General features: G+C 44.0%; 1 protein-coding gene across 1 annotated transcript in view; it reads right to left on the bottom strand.

Moving 5' to 3' along the window:
- The window catches only part of MND1 (meiotic nuclear divisions 1), a 67,597-nt gene that overhangs the window by 15,938 nt on the left and 33,414 nt on the right, over window positions 1-18,245 (bottom strand). Inside the window, exon 6 of the mRNA XM_019534495.1 lies at window positions 15,702-15,816. Coding sequence (XP_019390040.1) covers window positions 15,702-15,816 — 115 coding nt within the window. The remainder of the gene's footprint in view (window positions 1-15,701; window positions 15,817-18,245) is intronic.

Here is an 18,245-nt window from a genome sequence, read left to right as displayed (position 1 = left end):
TGGATGCTTATCTTGCTGGGATCCTATGACCCCAGCTGACTTCCTGCCCTTTGGGCAGGGGGCTGGACTCGATGATGTCCCGAGGTCCCTTCCAGCCCTAATGTCTATAAAATCTATGAAATCTATGAAAATCAATGCATGTTGTAGATGATCGCTTTTTAGAAAATAATTTGGTATTTTTCTGGTTCTGAGATGGCAAAACTCCTTGCTGAAAGAAGTACTTCCAGAGGCAAGGAGAGGGACTCCTGGTGGCAAAGGTCAGGGATTAGGGTGTGGGGCTTCTGATCACAAGATGGCAACCAAGGGACAGGGCACCTGTCAAGGGGTGGGGCTACCCTTGACAACTTGCCAAAACTTAGTAAGTGGCCCTCTGCCCGAAATAACTGCCTACCCCTGATTTAGCCACAGCCCTGTAGTGGTCTAAGGTACCCAGATGCCAGGTCACAGTTGCAACAGGCTTCAAAACTGGTATGACCTCCCTCATTTACACATGCCAATGCTGAAGAGGTCAGACAGGATTTTCACAGAGCTCTACAAAGGTAGCTTTCCTCACAGGGAATCTGCACAATGACTGCTCTGGTCATCCCAGGTTTGCCAATATGATCCCCTCCATCATTGTCTTCCACCAGAAGCACTGGGCTGCATACCACATTTTCTAACACACACCATGCATCTTTGCCCCAAAAATCAGTTGCCCAAAACTGGGGTGAGTGTATTAAGCAAAGAAACTGCTTATTTGCCCAAGATAGAAGCACCCTGCTTTGATCCATGCTCCACAGTGCAGCACCTCTGTTATTCTTCAGGTACCAGAGGCAGTCAATGGACCCAGATGATAACAACCACAAGGCACCTTGTTAACATGAGGACTCTAAACAAAATGTAGCAAGGAGGAGATATAAGGGGAGCTGGTTGAGTCCTCCAGTACAAAGCAAGCCAGAGCTGTTAAATCCTGGAGGGAACATAAGGAATTTCACCAGAACTACTGTACAGAGGTTCAAGAGGCTCGCATAGACTACTTCAAGGCTGTCAAGGGTGCTTGCATGAAATAGCCTGACCATCAACCAACACCTGACTATAGCTATCACCAAGGAGACTCTGGACCTGATAAGAAGCAGCTTCAGGTAGCAAAGGTATCATGCCAAGCTGGATGTTATGACAGGGCAATAAGTGTTGCTGAAATTGTACAGGGCTCAACCCTGGTCTCCTGCACGATCCATATACCATCACTCTGCTTCCGTCTACCCCTCCCCAATGATTTACCAAACTCCAACAGAGGTTCAGTTGTTGCCCATACAACATCCACTCAGGAATGCCTGATTTTGGGAACAGCAGCATACAAATGGTAGAACTCCAGTGGAGTTCCCAAAATCAGGCATTCCTGAGTGGATATTGTATGGAGTCTCTAGCCCCGCCTTCTCCACGACATACAGAGAGAACAGTACTGTTTGGAAGCTGAGCTCTTCTGACCCGTCCACTCTCTGCTCTGGCTTTGTGCCCTGCCCTGGGACTTGGCACATACAATGGGCAGAGGAAGGTAATCTCCTCTGAAGTACTCAGCCTTGCCTAGCACTAAAGGACTGAAGACCCCCCCTAGGCCCACCTACCCTGTGCTACTTGTTTTTCTGTGTTTGTTCATAGTTTAAATTTTCTCCACTGTTCATGTCTGACCCCAGCTATTTTGCCCATTTCTATCTTAATCTATGCCGCCTCCTGACCATTGTTTTGCGGCTCAAATTTTAGTGTTTTTTCATGCACCAAAATACAAACAGTTAATTGGTGCATAGGGCTCCCACACAGTGGCCCAATGCATCTGAGGAAGGCAGACAAAGTGCATCTGCTTGGCTGGCATTTAAAAGGCCCATCTGCTCAGCAGACCCAATTATCAAGAGAAGAGAAATGATTAATAAACACTGGTTTGACATCTAGAGAGGGAGGCAGAAAAAGTAAAGGATGTCTATAATGTTTGGGAGCTTGTGGGGGCTTTTTGCCCAAGCAGTCCAGTTGGCCCAGGCATACAAAATAATCAGAGAAAAGGACATACAAATAGATCTCAAGTCATCCCACCCCTTCCACTGATCCCCAGAACAGACAGGAAGCAAGTAGCTCTCCTGCAGGCACATTCACAGCAATACTAAAGGTTTCAAGCCAATGAACCCCAGTAGCAAACAGGCACATTTATGTATGTTCCTCAAGGACTACTGAACAAGGGTCTCTACCAGCTGTCACTTCTGACTGGTTGTGGCTCTAGTAGTTCAAACTGTTGTACCGGTCTTTCTGCCACCACTTTCACCTCCCCTGGGGCCTCATGCTTGCTCTTGCAGATTTTGTGCATGGTGCAGGAGGCAATCAAATGCAGCATAACACTGAGCATACGCCACCTCACCTTCAGCTGCCAAAGGCACATTCAACTGTCACCCTGCAGCTGTTCAGTCAATAGTTAAACAGTTGCTTCCTGTGATCAAGGTGCCCAGGGTACGACTTTGTGAGCCAGGGCAGCAGAAGCGGAAGGCTCCCAAGTGCCAGGGGGAAAGGGTGGGTAGACAGTTATAAAATTGATCTCTACAGTGAGAGGGGTGCTGACAAAAGTCCTTCTCATCAGGGAAACTGAAATGAAGTTGAAAATTTTCGGTTCTACCACTTTTCTGGATCATCCAGCACTAACTCCCACGGTGGTCCCCCATACAGCACAACAGAAAAAAAAACATACTCTACTTACGAGCTCTGGGCTTAACTGGAGGGTTAAAAAAAAAATGGAAATGTGCGTTTCGCCCATTGTTCTGGTGTTCACTGGAACCCCTGTACCTGCAAAGCCACTGATACCATCCTGAAGGTTGGAAAGCCTTATAAACATAGGCTCAGTACAGTCTATGAGAACCATGACAACCCTTCACGCATGGAAGCATTGAGAGTAAATTTGCCTATACCAAACTGATCCACAATAAATGACCTGGAGACAGCCAGCTTCCAGATTTTGACTCGCTTCTCTGAGGTCAGTCATAGTGATAGGCTGCCTCTGAAGCTCAAGCTAGCTCCATGCAGATTGACAAAGAAGCTCTCTTCCTCAACCTGCAGTTCTCTCAGCACTACTGGTCACCCCACAGCTACGGCACAATCCTTTTCCACGTCATACTTGTTTCCTGCACTTGAGACCACTGGTCAAGAGTCTGAACATGGTCCTAAAGCAATCCATCCCCATACAATGCTGAGAAATTCCCCTCTTTGGCCGGGTCATCACCACCATGTAAGAGCAGGCTGCCAGCATCTGCTAGGCGCTGCATAACAAAGATGTCCATTTTAGCCTTTACATGCTGCCTGTCACAGCATGACTTGCAGCTGTTCTTCAGTCCAGCTGAGGACTTGCAGGAAAGTGTATCCTTGAGGGCAGAAAGCCAGATACTTCATTGTGACCTGGCTGACATAACACACTAAGGGAAGCAAGACAGGACATGTCTGTGCTGCTGCTCTTGTAGTTTGAAATTATGCCATCTTCCTTCTGAAAGAAGCTTAGATAGGTGCCATGAGGACCCATAAGAGTTGAAGTTAGAGGCTTCTGGGCTGTCCTGCTCTGTGCTGCAGCAGGGATTCCACTCTATGCTGGCAAAAGCCTTCTGTGCACAAATTCAGGACAGCTGAGGACAGCCTGTTAATTTGCGCATGGCTGTTAAAATGGGATCTGATTTTCTTTTGTCTCAGGCTTAGCCTGTCACGGCTCACCTGTTCATTTGTCCATGGCCTCTGACTCACATTTCTTCCCAGGAATTGCTAACTAACTTTTAATTGCAGAATATTTCTTAATGATGCTGATGCAAAAAAACACAAAGAGCACAGATTGCATTTTGGATGCCAGGTGCATATTTCATGGTTGGCAACTGAAAAAAACGCCCTCTTTATTTACAAACTGAATACATTTGATCTGAAAGTCATTAAAAATTAATCTAATTATGTGCCTGCTCTAACCCTACCTTTCAATGGGCATTAGACTGGGCTTAGAGTCATTTCTACAGACAGTATCTTTATTTCCAATATTACATACTTAAGTGCGACTTCTTAGTCCACTTGGCTGTTTAAAAACAAAAATATTCACAAAATACTATTTTAGAGTTTACTTAAAATACAAACATAACATTCGCTAAAAGCCAAAATAGATTACTAGCGCTTAAGTAAAAACAAGGTAGCTCATTTCAAAGCATTTCTATTTCCTAAATTGATTCTTTTCCTTTAAGACTCCCTAGTATTGTTTTCCTCTGGAAATAAAAATTTAATGTTAAGGAACAAATAAGAAAACAGTATTAGATTAAATGAGTTTTGGTATCTTTAAATCTTTGAATATTCTTCATTATGTCTCATCTTTTCAAATTAATCCAAATGCAGTGGTTAAAGTGGCTGCCTCTGCCAAAGGGACACAGTAAAATAGTTCAATTGTCATTAGCTTTCAGATTCAACATTCAAAACATGATTAATGTGGCAGCTGATCTCTCTCTCAAATATTCTTTCCTTCCAGCTGTATATTCAACAAGACAGTACAGCATCAATTCACAAATGGAAGGCTGCTTTCATCATTAGAAGGGTTAGGATTAGCATTTATTTTAAAATGAAAACTTAAAACCTATAGATTGCAAAAATCCAGAGACCAGTTTTATATCCATACCATAATATGGCATTTCCAGGGAACCTATTTCCAGTGGTCTAACTCATGAACCAGTAGCTTAAGAGAGATTTCATCTGCTAACAGAATGCACATTTCCTATTCCATTTAAGGTCTATGTTTCTGTTACCTTTTGGAATACCTGCTCCTATTATAAACTCTGTTTTACAAAAATTGGTGGCTAGACTCCACCATAAAGCTACACTTCCCCAGTATGTTCAAAATAGCCAAAAACAATCCTTAAACAGCTGCAGAAGCAATTATTCTTGAAAGATAATCTATTCCAAGACAGACTGGTAGTGACACATGCCCTTAAACACAGGCATGTAGGCTCAGAATGACAACTATCTGGATTTTCCCAGCTGGAAATCCAGCCCATCTGCCCCACAGCTGATATACACAATTTCTTGATTACCTGTACTCCTGTGTACCAGCTAAAATAGTATCGTGGAATGGGGTAGGAGGAAAAAAGGCCGACATTAAAATACTCACAATGTTGTATAAATAATTTGTAAACTGCTTGATATAAATGAAACTCCTTCAAGCACGTTCAGATGATTGTTCCAAAGTGAAGAGGTGCTCAACCATACTAGAAAACATGCTGATTAAACAAGGAATGTTGACAGTCAGCCTTCGGAAAACCTGTCCTCCAGTGCCAACTCTTGCAGTTCCACTGAATATGCTCGTTTCAGCCTGTATAAGATTACTATTGAAATTAACTATATTATGCCACTATATTATACAGAATGATCAAATTATACCTGTTGTGAAAATCAGAGCTAAGTTTGTTAAAAACAACTATGTTATATTAACATAGTCCAATTTAAAAAAATGCTTAACTAGAAAGTAAAAACAAGAAGAAGTCTACAATGGATAGAAACTGGCTGGTTGGTGACTGTTAAGTAAACTTAAATACAAAGTTGCTGCTTTCCCCACCTCTATAACATTTTGTGTGTTACTCATTAGTGACAAAGTGCCCTCAGCTACTTTTTATTACAAACTTATCAGTAATGAGTAACAAAATAGCATAGGGAGGGAAAACTAGCTACTTCCATAGCCTCCCTTATTAAATAAAATACATGAAGAATTTTTTGAGCTCTACTACCCCAAAGTTTGCAGCAGAAAACTGACAGTAAAGGATGAATCCTTACGTCAGAGGCACTTTTTGCTGACCACTTGAAAATTCATTCTGATCTGGGCAAGTTATGAACTTTGAAAACTTTTTCCCCAAGTGTTTTGTTTATGGCATCTCTAGCTTGGTACCCAAATTCCCAAAAACTCCACTAACATCGTGCATATCAAGTAATGCCTCTCTTTTCACAGACCTGTGCCAGATGGAATACAAGAAACACAGAATCTCCTCCTCCGGCCACTGCTTTGTGCATCAAAATAAGGCTTTAACCTAGCAGAAAAGGGCAACAGGCTTGGGAACCACAGCTTAATCCTGCGTTAACTGAAGTCAATGTCAAACAGATCAACAGTAGGAAGAAAACTCCTGGGAGTACAACCTGCATTGCCAGTTACCCCATGTTAATTGTTCAACTTTTATTGTTGAACAAGGATATTACCTTACTGAGGTCATATAAGCTGGGAAGACAACACAGGTATTTAGTGTGGCAGGCCTAATTCCTAGACATTAAACCACATTTGCCCTCAGAAGGAACCAAATCCAAGTACTTTGCTACGTACAGACAGATGTAATGCAGGATCTCAGTGCATTAGATACTTCTCTCAGCACCTGCACAGCCCACAGTTACAATCTTATCTCTGTTGTCAGCTACTGTAGTTAATCCTTTATTGTAAATACACATACTATGCCGAAATGCTGTAGACTGAGATGAGCAACAGAGCTTTGCATAATATATTTACTTTATAACTAGGAAATTACATACAAAATACATGATAAAATCTTGTTATGAAGATTATAAAAGCAATCAATGAAGTCAAGAAGTACCAGGAAGTCAAGAGGCCCTTCTCACCCCACATATGATGCAGTCTTATATTACATGGTGAAATACTACTTTTCTCAGCACATAACGCCTGCTCAAGCCAGAGCACAGAATAGAAGGTACCCTGGGAATGAGACAACTGCTCTTTTTTTTTTTTTTTTTTTAATATCTTTTCCTCCAAAAAAGTAAGTTCATATTTTTTTTTTTTTTACTGAACACATTGTAAACCTCACTTTGGACAGGGCTTATAAAACTTCCCTTTTCTATGGCACTTTTTCATCTAATATACAACACCACTGAGTTTATCCTCATAACTCTGTTAGGAGGGAAAGTGAGAAGCAGGGACTCATTGCAAAAACAATTGAGGGAAAAAAGTATCCTGACTGATTCTGAGTCCATCTGTGATTGGCACACCAACTTGTGCTACCAAAATTAGAAGGATTTGGGAGGGGGAGGATACCGAGAGGTGTAAGAAGATGTAATACAATGCAATTTTAGGCCAACTATCAGAAAGAATTTCCTGACAGTGAACTATTTTAAAGCAGGTTGTAGAATATCCAAAAGAAAGAAACTGATGAGTACAGTCCACTACACAATGTAGTGGGGTGAGCAGTTCAACACTGACAGGGTGGGATTACACAACCTAACAACAATTTCCATCTCTGATGGAATTCTGATTCAGCTGTTCAAGAAATGTTAGTTTAAATAGGGTTGTGTGGGTTTGGTAACCTGATCAGCTGTCCCTTGTGCAAATGTGCTCAGAGACAGTTTCCTCCAAATCGCACAATTTAGTGGAAAGTCACATATTGCTCACGTGGGCTATGCATTTCCTCTGTAATTTCTTTGCCAAAAGACTTCAGTTGTAGCAAAGGGACTTGTTTCAGAAGGAACTGGCAGCACTGTCATTTTGGCTAACACTTCTCATTATAAGATTCCTGATACCGCTTTTTCTTGAAAACAAACAAACAAAAAAACCCACCAAGAAACAACATTTCAACTTCAATTTTTTTTCTACCTTGGGCTTTTGAAAAAGTCCTAAAACCCTGCTACCAGAGAAGTGGCTTTCTCTTTACTACCGAAAATGCCACTCAGTTCTGACAGAGACAAACGCTTTTGAAAACTGATGTTTCCATCAGCTGAATGCTCCTTCCATCAACTGAATGCTCAGCAAAATGCTGGCAGTCACAAAATCAAAAGTGAACATGAATATTTCTAACGTAATGTCAGTCCAACACCACTCCCAAACCACTATCCCCACCACTTGAAATGCATTTCCATGCATTTCAAGAACGCTGGGAGCAAAGAGCCATGATAAATACCTCAACCAACTGGGCCACAATGGGCCATCCTTCCCTCTGGGGATCTAACATATAGAGGAGGCTGCAACAGATCCCTGGGAAGCAGGGGGAGGGGAGAAGAACTGAGGTGAAGCTGACCAGAATCCCGTGCATTAGATTATCTACTACAGAGGTTCTACTTCCACCCTCTGCCCTTTTAGGATAATAGCCCTCTCCTCTTACCAGCACTTCAACATTGAAATCTCAAGGTTCAAACCTTACCAGGAGTGCACGATAAGGTAGACAAGGTGCACATGACAAAGTGTTATAAACAACCATATGCAACTTCATACAAAGAGGCTTCCCTAGAATAATATTAAGGTTGCAAAGTAAAACTAAAAAATTAGGAAGTGTCAGAATTTAGATTGCCCATGTGAACTCATTTTGACCTCCCATGCATGTATGCAGTCCTAATCAACAGGATCATAAACAACTTTTCTACACAACCCCTACCTTACTATGCACAGGATGGACAAAGTTCATGAAATATCACATATGAGAAAACAGGAAACCCTCACAGTTGAAGTACTCATGAACTAAGTCCCTTAATGGCTGCACCCAGTGATGCACTGCAGTTTTTGAACATGTGATCAACTGGGTTCTTTTTTCTGTTGAACCCCTGAGCTAGATGCAGATATTCAAAAAGCCTGAGGCAGAATTGATCCGAGTTACAGTTTTCTGTAAGTGGTAGTGAACAGAACATAACATTCGCCCTTTGGTGGGGGTGCAAGTCTTAGACCTGGTTCCACCATTTTTAAATCAGTCTGCGTGCGCCAAACTTCTGTTCTGTGAAGGGTATAGACCAGTTTCCAATCACTTATACTGGTAAAAGTGTAATGTCTGTACCTGGCCCTGAAGGCAAGAGGCATGACGTTCTCAATGGAGTCTAGAACTTGCCTGTCCTCTGACACATCATCAAACCTTCATGGGCAGATCCTTAGCTGGCACAATCTAACTTCACTGAGATCAAAATCCTACACCTGTCAAATTTCAGGGGGAAGTGCACCTCCTGCTTTTTCCACCTTTCTCAAACATTGATTTTGGGTTCACTGAGCTTTGTTGGTAAGAGAAGGAAGAAGATTCAGGTTCTTATCCTTTTTTGGGGAAATGCTCTATGGTCACTTATGATTAATTTTGTAATGGCACTTGGATATCAAGCTGATTTAAACATGCTGTTGGTTTGGGTATAGCCGGCAATGCCCTAGAAGAACCAGTTGGGTCACTGATGAAAATAAAGGAATGTAGATTAATGCAATTTTACACACAGCCTGAGCCACATATAATAGACCTGTCTGGCAGTCACAAAATTACCCAAAATGAGGCACACGCAATTAAACAGTCTACCCATCTCAGCCCTAGTCAGCACTGCGCTATTAGCAGGCCTTAAATCTATTTCAGCCCTGTCAATTTCAATGCTGATTTCAGAAGGAAGACTGAAGAACAAGATAAGGAATCTTAATGAGGTACAAACAACTAGGCAGAGGTTGAGTACAAGTTCTGAGTAATAATGTACACTAGTGAGGTGTGAAAACCTGAGAGCAGGGTGCTCCCCCATAAATTAGTAGACGTAGTTGTCTTGAATGTTAGAGTTGTTTTCTATCCACCTTCCAGCACATTCATCCAACCCATACTTTCTTAGCTTGCATGCGAGAATGTTGTGAGGAGACTGTATCAAAAGCCTTGCTAAAATCCAGGTATATCATGTCCACTGCTCTCCCCACATCCAGTCAGAGAAAGCAATCAGGTTGGCTGGGGATGACTTGCCCCTTGGTGAATCCATGCTGATTGTTCCTAATCACCTTCTCCTCCAAGTGATTAGAGATCAATTCCTTGAGGATCTGCTCCATAATCTTTTCAGGAACTGAGGTGAAGCTGACCAGTATGTAGATCCCCAGATCCTCCTCTTCTTAAAGATGGGCACTATATTTGACCTTTTCCAATCATCTGGGACCTCTCCCAACTGCCACAAGTTTTCAAAGATAACAGCCACATGCTCTGCAATCCCATTGGCCAACTCCTTCAGCACCCTTGGGTGCATCGCATCTGGTCCCATGGACTTGTACACATCCAGCTTTTCTAAACAGTCCCTAAACCAGGGGCGGGCAAAGGTCAACCCTCAGGCTGGATCCAGTTGGCAGCGGACTCCATTTCCCAGCCACCTCTGTGCATGGCTGGGGATGGTCTCCACGAAGACCCCAGGCACAGCTGCGCTGTGATAGCAAGGCTAGGGTTGCCACGGAGACCAGCTCCAGCCATGCTGGCAGGGTATGTGGCTGCTCTGGAGTCACTGGGATCTTACTACAGGGGCAGCTTGCTCTAGCGCCAGGGTAGAGCCAGGATCTGTAGCCCGCACACTCAGTGCAGGGATGCACAGGCAGCAGATTGCAGCTCTGCTCCGGCTCCGTGCAGCAGTAAGAGCCTGGTCTGGAGCAGAGGCAGAGCTGTGATCTGCTGCCAACATGCCACTGCCTGGAGTGTGCAGGCTGCAGATTGCAGCTGTACCTGGCCCCAGAACAAGCTGCTCCCAATACAAGATCCCAGCAGCTATGGAGCTGCCCTGCTCTGCTCTGTTGCCTGCCCTGTTAGCACAGCTGGGGCAGGTCTCTGTGGCAACCCCAGCCTTGAGCTTTCACAACACAGCTGTGGTTGGGGTCTCCATGGAGACTGACCCCAGCCATGAGTGTAAAGGATGCTGGGAAATGGAGTCTGGCTGCCAGCCAGATTGGCCATTTTACCCACCCCTGCCCTAACCTGTTCTGTTCTCCACAGTTGGCTGCTCACCTCCTCCCCAAATTGTGCTGCCAGGTGCAAGTCTAGGAGTTGACCTTGCCTGTGAAAACAGCTAAAAAGGCATTGAATACTTTAGCCTTTCCTGCATCATCTGTCACTAGGTTGCCTCCCACACTCAGTAAGGGACCAACAACTTTCCCTGACCTTCCATTTATTCCTGACATACTTGTAGAAACCCTTCTTGTTACCCTTCACATCCCTTGCTGGCTGTGTAACTCCAATTGCATTTTGGCCTTCCTGATTTCATGCCTGTTTGCCTGAGCAATACTCTTATACTCTCTTCCCTAGTCATTTGTCCAAGTTTCCACTGCTTGTTAGCTTCCTTCTTCTGTTTTAGCTTACTGAAGACTTCTCTGCTAATTCAAGCTGGTCTTCTGCCATACTTGATAATCTTCCTGTGGATTGGGATAGTTTGTTCCTGTGCCATCTGTAAAGTTTCTTTAAAATAGAACCAGTTATCCTGGAATCCTTTCCCCCTCACGCTGGCCTTCCAGGGGAACCTGTCCATCAGTTCCCTGGGCAAATTGCTGTCTGCTTTTCTGAACTCCAGGGTCCTTTCTCTGCTGGTCTCCTTCCCTCAGGATCCTGAACCCAATCATTTCATGGTTGCTGCTGCCCAAGTTGCCATCCACTATACTACATTGCCCACAAATTCTTCCCTGTATGTGGGCAGCAGATCAAGAAGATCACAGTCCCTTGTTGGCCTCACCAACACTTACATTAGGAAGGTGCACCCCAACACTCTCCAAAAGTTTCCTGGATTGTCTGTGCACTGCTGTATTGCCCTCCCAGCAGATGTCAGAGTAATCAGGAAACTGCCGCTAGCTGTTTGAACAAAAACCTCATCTACCTCATCCCCCTGCTGTGGTGGTCAAAAGCAGACACCCACCACATCATCACCCTTGTTGCTCTCCCCTCTGACCCTAACCCAGAGACTTTCAGTAGGCCTATCTCCTGTTCTATACTACAGCTCTGAGCAATCATATGGTTCTTTTACATAAAGCGCAACCCTTTCTCCTCCTCTTCTCCCCTGCCTGTCCTTCCTGAGCAGTTTGTACCCATTCATGACCATGCCTCAGTCATCTGAGCTCTCTCACCAAGTTTCTGTTATTCTGATCATGTCCTAGTTCCGTGACTGCGCAAGGACTTCCAATTCTTCCTGCTCTTTTTCCAAGCTCTGTGAATTTGTATACAGCCACCTGAGGTAACCAGATGATTGCCCTGATTTCTCAGAAACAATGAGGTCTTCCCTGTTGCCCCCTCCTGATTGTACTTCCTCCAGGTCATACAATTTCTCACTTACCTCACGGCTTTCTTCTCCATCCCCTGGAGAGCCTAGTTTAAAGCCCTCCTTACTAGGTTAGGGAGCCTGTCTGTGAAGATGCTCTTCCCTCTTCATCATGTGGATCCCATCTCTTCCTAGCAATCCTTCTTCTTGGAACAACATCCATGGTCAAAGAAACCAAAGCCCTGCTGGTGACACCATCTGTGCAGTTATGCACTGATCTGTAGGATGCATCTGATCCTATTTGGGCCCTTCCCCTCAACTAGAAGGATTGAGGAGAACATCACCTGTGCCCCCACCCCCTTCACTCTTGCATCCAGAGTCCTGTAGTCACTTTTAACTTGCTCAGCATCACCCCGGCAGTATCATTGGTGCCACATAGTTGTAACATGCCATCATACACTGCGTGAAATTTCGCCAGGTGTTTTGTTTCAAAGCTGTTTCAACATGTTTTGAGCTCAAAACAGCAAAATCAAAATGAAACAAAAGGCTTCGAAACAGCTTCAAAACTAAACGAGTTTTGAAGCCAGGCTTGCTTGCAGCTGAACAGAAACTGAGGAGAGGGAGGGGGAAGAGAGGGGAAGGACTGCTCTGATATTGACATCTAGCTCCCTGTTTGATCCCAGCTCTCTGTTCATTTCTCCAGCTGTTCCCAGGAGCGCAGACCCCCAGATCTGCATGCTGGGTTTCAGCAGGCTGCCACAGCAGTTTCAGCCTGCTGAAACCCCATGCACAGATCAGGGGCCCCTGCCCCCTGGGAAGAGCTGGGGAATCCAACCGGGAGTGTTCAGATCCCTGAACATTCCCCCAGTTCCTGGTTGGATTTCCCAGCTCCCGATCTTTCCTCCAGCTCTTCCCAGGACCCCGGATGATGTGGGATGACAGCAGGCTGTCGCTGCCAACTGGTGTTGGCAGTGGCTCTGGACTATTTCCCCAGCTGGCAGCAGCAGCCTGCTGAAACTCAGTGTGCGGATCCAGGGGCCCAGGACCCCCGGGAAGAACTGGGGGGAGTGATCAGAGAGGTTAGGAATTGAACTGGGGGCTGGGGAATGTTCAGGTCCCTGAACATTCCCCCAGGTCCCAGTTTGATTCCTCAGGTCCCTGATCTTTCCCCCAGCTCTTCCTGGGGGGCACAGGCCCCTGGATGTTGCAGGATGACAGCAGGCCGCTGCTACCAACTGGTGATGTCAGCAGCTCTGGGCTATTTCCCTCCCAGGAGGTGTGGGCCAACAGATCTGCACATGGGATGACAGCAAGCTGCCACTTCCAGCTGGGGCTAATGCTGGCACTGGGTTCTTCCTGGCGCAGCCCACACTCAGCACTGGGAAGACTGGTGCTGCCACTGACCCCAGCTGGCAGAGGCAGCATGCTGTCATTCCGCCTGCAGATCTGGGGGCCTGCATCCCTGGGGAGGGCTGCAGAGCTGTGCTGGACTATTCTCGGGAGGTACAGGCCCCTGGAGCTCTGCGTGGGATGACAGCAGGCTGCTGCTGCCAGCTGGGGCCAGCACCAGCACTGGGTTTTTCCTGATGCAGCCCACGCTGAGCGCCAGGAAGAACCCAGTGCTGGCACTGGCCTCAGCCAGCAGCCTGCTGTTATCCCGTGTGCAGATCCAGGGGCCCATGTCCCCCAGGAAGAGTCTGGTACATCCCTGCAGCCCTCCTGGGCGGTCCAGGCCCCCAGTTCCACATATGGGATGACAGCAGGCTGCCACTACAAGCAAGTGATAAGAGTTTTGCTTTGAACAGTTTGAAGTGGAGTTTCCTAGAAACCCCTGCGCCTATCTCCTTGAAACTTGGCAGACTTCATGCCCTCAGAAAGGGCTGTCATCCCTGCAATTTTCACAGGCAAGAAATGACAAAGTTATAGGCATTTTCATGATTCCCCATTATAGCCTATGGGTGAAACGCCGAAATGTGTCGAGACACCGTTGAAACAGTTTTGGCTGAAGGAAACAGAACAGTGCTTTGAAACAGTGAAACAAAACTGGCCATTCAAAATGGCAGAACGGGAGTCAAAACAAAGCAGTGCTGTGTCGCACATCCCTCTCTCACACCCACAACAAGGATCATCAAACAATTACAGCCTATATGAAAAAGGAAGAAATATTCCCACACACCCCTACAACTGGCTTTCAAACAACCTCCAAATCTGGCTCAACTCATCAGAAGCAAACTCTCTGCTGATTAACATAAACCAAAGTGGGATACAACCATGTCTTAACAAAAAATGCAAGATCTGTCAATACAATCTTGCTGACACTGCAATCAAAATCCTGATATCATAAAATCTTCAGAACCCACAGATCTTACGTATGTCTATCACAGAGTGCAGTATATCTCACCCAATGCACCAAATGCTCTTGTAGAAGTTAGGTGGATGAAACTAAGAAAAGGCTGTGCCCCAAAACAAACTCTTACAGAACAACAAATAAAGGGCATAGGCATAAATATGGGAAGGAGAACACTTTTCACAGAACAGACACTCCCGTTCTCACCTCACAATCCTCATACTCAAAGAGAATCTAAAAACTCTTTCAGAAGCTAGGGCTGGGAGCAAAAAAAAATCATAGTTAGGAGACACCAAAAAATCATGAATTAAATAGACAATGGCTTTTAGGGCTCATTATAATCTTCTATCTCTGCTAATCTAACTGCACTCCACAGGTAATAACGACTGGTCTTGTTCTACACAATTAGGTTATCTATGCTACTGCATTTTTCTTGTTTTGAAGCCACTCCAGACAAAGCAAGTTTCTTTGCTTCTACTTTACAGCTAGGGCTATGCAAAGCTTTGGTCGCCGATTTGATTCAGCAGAGATTCGGCCCAATTCAGCAGCCGAAACTCCAAATCTGAATCGAATTAGGGGACCCTTTAATCTCTCAGAACTAAACTGGAACCCTTAGAATCAATTTGGAGAGATTCGATGATTCGGACATAGACACAGCTTTAAATGTTTCTTCTACATACCTCAAGGTACCAGGAGGCTTGTGAATGCTAAGATGCTAGGAAGGATGGAGCATCCCATGGGAGCATGGGGAGGGTTCCCAGTGTGCTCGGCAGCAGACCTGGAAGTAGACCAGAAGCACTTCCAGTCCACTTCTGGGTCCGCTGGGGAGTGTGCAGGGGACCTTTACTGCACCCACCAGCTCGGCGACTGGTGCCTCCTGGATCTAGGGGGGTATCCGGGGTCCCCCCGCCACGGCTGTTTGTGAAGCTGAGGAGGGCGCCAGGGGATTGGTCCCTGCATGCTCGACGGTGGACCCAGAAGTGGACTGGAAGTACTTCTTCTGGGGATCCCAGGGTCCCCCACCATGCCTATTGCCAAACTGTCCCCACCGTGCTCCTGTGGGATGCTCCATCTGCCCCACCGTCGCAGCGTTCACAAGCCGTACCTGGGTACCTTGAAGGTACGTAGAAAAAACATTTAAAGCTGTGTATATGGCCGAATCGCCTATTGTCTGAATTAGCATTGAATTTTCAGATTTAGATTTAGCCAAATTTAATCGGGACAGTGATAAAAATATTTAAAAAACCAAAACATCATAAAACCTGTCCTTCATTATTTACAGCTTTAAAAAGAAAGCTAGCTGGTCTTCAGCTTGTCTTTGCATACCAGCTTTCTAGGGCTATAGAAATTCAGTTAAACCAGTCTTTTTGTAGAACACATTAGAGTCACAGAATAACCAACTTACGGATTTCTTCAACAACGTCAGGGTCACATTCCTTATATTTGCCTATTTCGGCCTTTAACTGTTCACTTTTCCGTCGAAGAGCAGCAAGTTCTTTTATTAAAGCAGCACGTTCTGCCTGGGTTTAAAATATTTTGGGAGAAACCAGCAGGAAAGAAAATTAAGAGTTAGCAATTATTACGTACAGCACATTTTGCAAAGCTGAACTATCCTCCAAAAATGCCAGATATAAATCTGAATACTGTATCTCTGAATATTGCAATAAGTGAATGAACCTTCCATTTTTCACAAACTCAGCAATATCAAAGAATGTTTTCAGTGGATAACAAATACAAGATCAAGTTAAAGTATAAGTAGACAGTTAAAATTAAGCAACAAAACAGTGCCTCCTTCCCTCTTATCTAACTATATAAGAAAGGCATGATTAAATATGTATTGGGGCCACATCCCAACACACCCTTGCTATAGTAGCCATATATAATATGATAATTCATAATTATACAAATTAATAACTACTAAGCTACTAGTCAGGATGATTATACTCTAGTGCTTCTGGTGTATCTTTCTGTAAGTATACTATTCTGTAATAGCATACTATTCTGTATGTATTGGGGCCACATCCCAACACACCCTTGCTATAGTAGCCATATACATTATGATAATTCATAATTATACAAATTAATAACTACATAGCTACTAGTCAGGATGATTACACTCCAGTGCTTCTGATGTATCCTTCTATAAGCATCCAATTCTGTACGCATAACAGTGCTTCTGGTATATCCACTTTTTTAAGCATGCTATTATTTTATTATTATAAAATCCTGCTGAATAAATAGGAGTTAACAATGCCAAAAGATGCCTACTAATGAAAAGTCATTTTAATTTTAGTGTAACTTGTAAGAGCAGAAATGTAAATATAGTATAGCCATAACTATACTATACTTAAGTGTAGTACGCCCATAGCATACAATAGTGAATTTGATAATGTTCTTTATTGCAACAGTTAAGAACAATATAAATGAGAAAAATAAATATGGTACACTATGACCTAACAAAACAAAATATGAAATATTAAAATAGTCACACCCCTCCAGCCTATTTACTAACACATGAGGACATAGCATCTCTCAGAATATCGGGTTTTGACCACTACAGTAATAGATTGTTATTTTTTAGACTACTGCTTGAATAGAAACAAAATTAAATTCTATTTTAAAGAAAACTTATGTGGTAAATCGAAGTCACTTAATATATGATACACTGATACAGTATACAAGTATGGTAAAGACCTTAGTGCAAGCAAACAACCGTGACTGAAAACCACTACAAAATGGTATGTAGGTACTGTGCTAGGGACCTGGTGGCATAGCCGACCTGCTATGGCTCCAGAAGAGGCTCAAAGCCTCACTCCTGGGGTCTCAGCTGTAAATGGACAACTTGTCAGTCAAGCTAAGGAATCAAAGACAGCCAGATGTCATTACAGCTGTATCATTCCCTTGTGTGCAACTGACCATTTAGGTGGCCACCAAACAGGTGGGCCTACCTCAGTGGTCTGTTAAGTGTGAGCAGAACTTCAACTTTTTTGACAAAAGTACTGTAGGCTGTAGAAATACTGGATTATTTAAAAATGTATTGCATGATCAAGCCTGCATTAAAATATTAAACCAAGGAATCTCAACTATTTAGGGGCAAGGAATCCCTCATTAGGCTCAAGGCACCCTTTAGAAAATACTTACTCTTCATTTTCACTCATTTTTTGACTATGGTAAAGTACAGCATTTTTTCTACTGCACAGAACATGGATCACAACAGGTGAGAAGGATTTTAATTATGGATTCTTGTTTGAAATCACTGGATTTACCTTGTGAATAACGTCTGCACACCTAACAGTGTTAACATTGTGGAGCATTCCATAGCACCCTTGAAAAAAAACTTGCAATGCCCTGGTTGAGCATCACTGCAGTAAAACATAACTGTTACAATTTCTGATGGATACTGACTGTGCAATATTAATACTGTGCAATTCTCTATGGAGTTGATGTTTCCATAACAAAAACATCATCTTCTTTGCATAGGATTCAGGCCAGCAGCAATCTCCAAATATTTAGGACATATTCTTCAGTGGGGAATCATAAAATATGTAACTGAACAACTGAAACCTACTGCTACTTACCCTCCCACTTACCAACACTTAACACACAAAGAACAAAAGCAGCACAGAGCTTGTAATTGTCAGCTGTAGCAGTTGGTTGAATTCAACCCACTGAAACTTGAAATTTCCTGTACAGTCAATTTTGATGTTTCCTACCAACTCCTAAGAATCAGGCAACTGTAACAGGGAGCTGAGTCCCTGTTATGAAGGATGAAAAGGAAAGGCTGGAAGGGGGCCTGGCCCTTTTAAGACTAGGACTTTTGGGCCAGAAAAGGCCAAGTGTGGCCAAGTGACTGGAGGAGGGAAGAGGCCCAGACAGATAAAAACTAGCTCAGCAAGAAGAGCGGTACACTGGATCATCCCTGCCTGAGGGAGAGAAGGCCTGGATAGAT

This window comes from Crocodylus porosus, unplaced genomic scaffold (genome assembly GCF_001723895.1).
Source record: "Crocodylus porosus isolate Cpor-Errol unplaced genomic scaffold, CroPor_comp1, whole genome shotgun sequence".
Lineage (NCBI taxonomy): Eukaryota > Metazoa > Chordata > Crocodylia > Crocodylidae > Crocodylus > Crocodylus porosus.
Note: the sequence above shows the minus strand (reverse complement) of the source record. Positions and strands in the feature narration are given on the sequence as shown.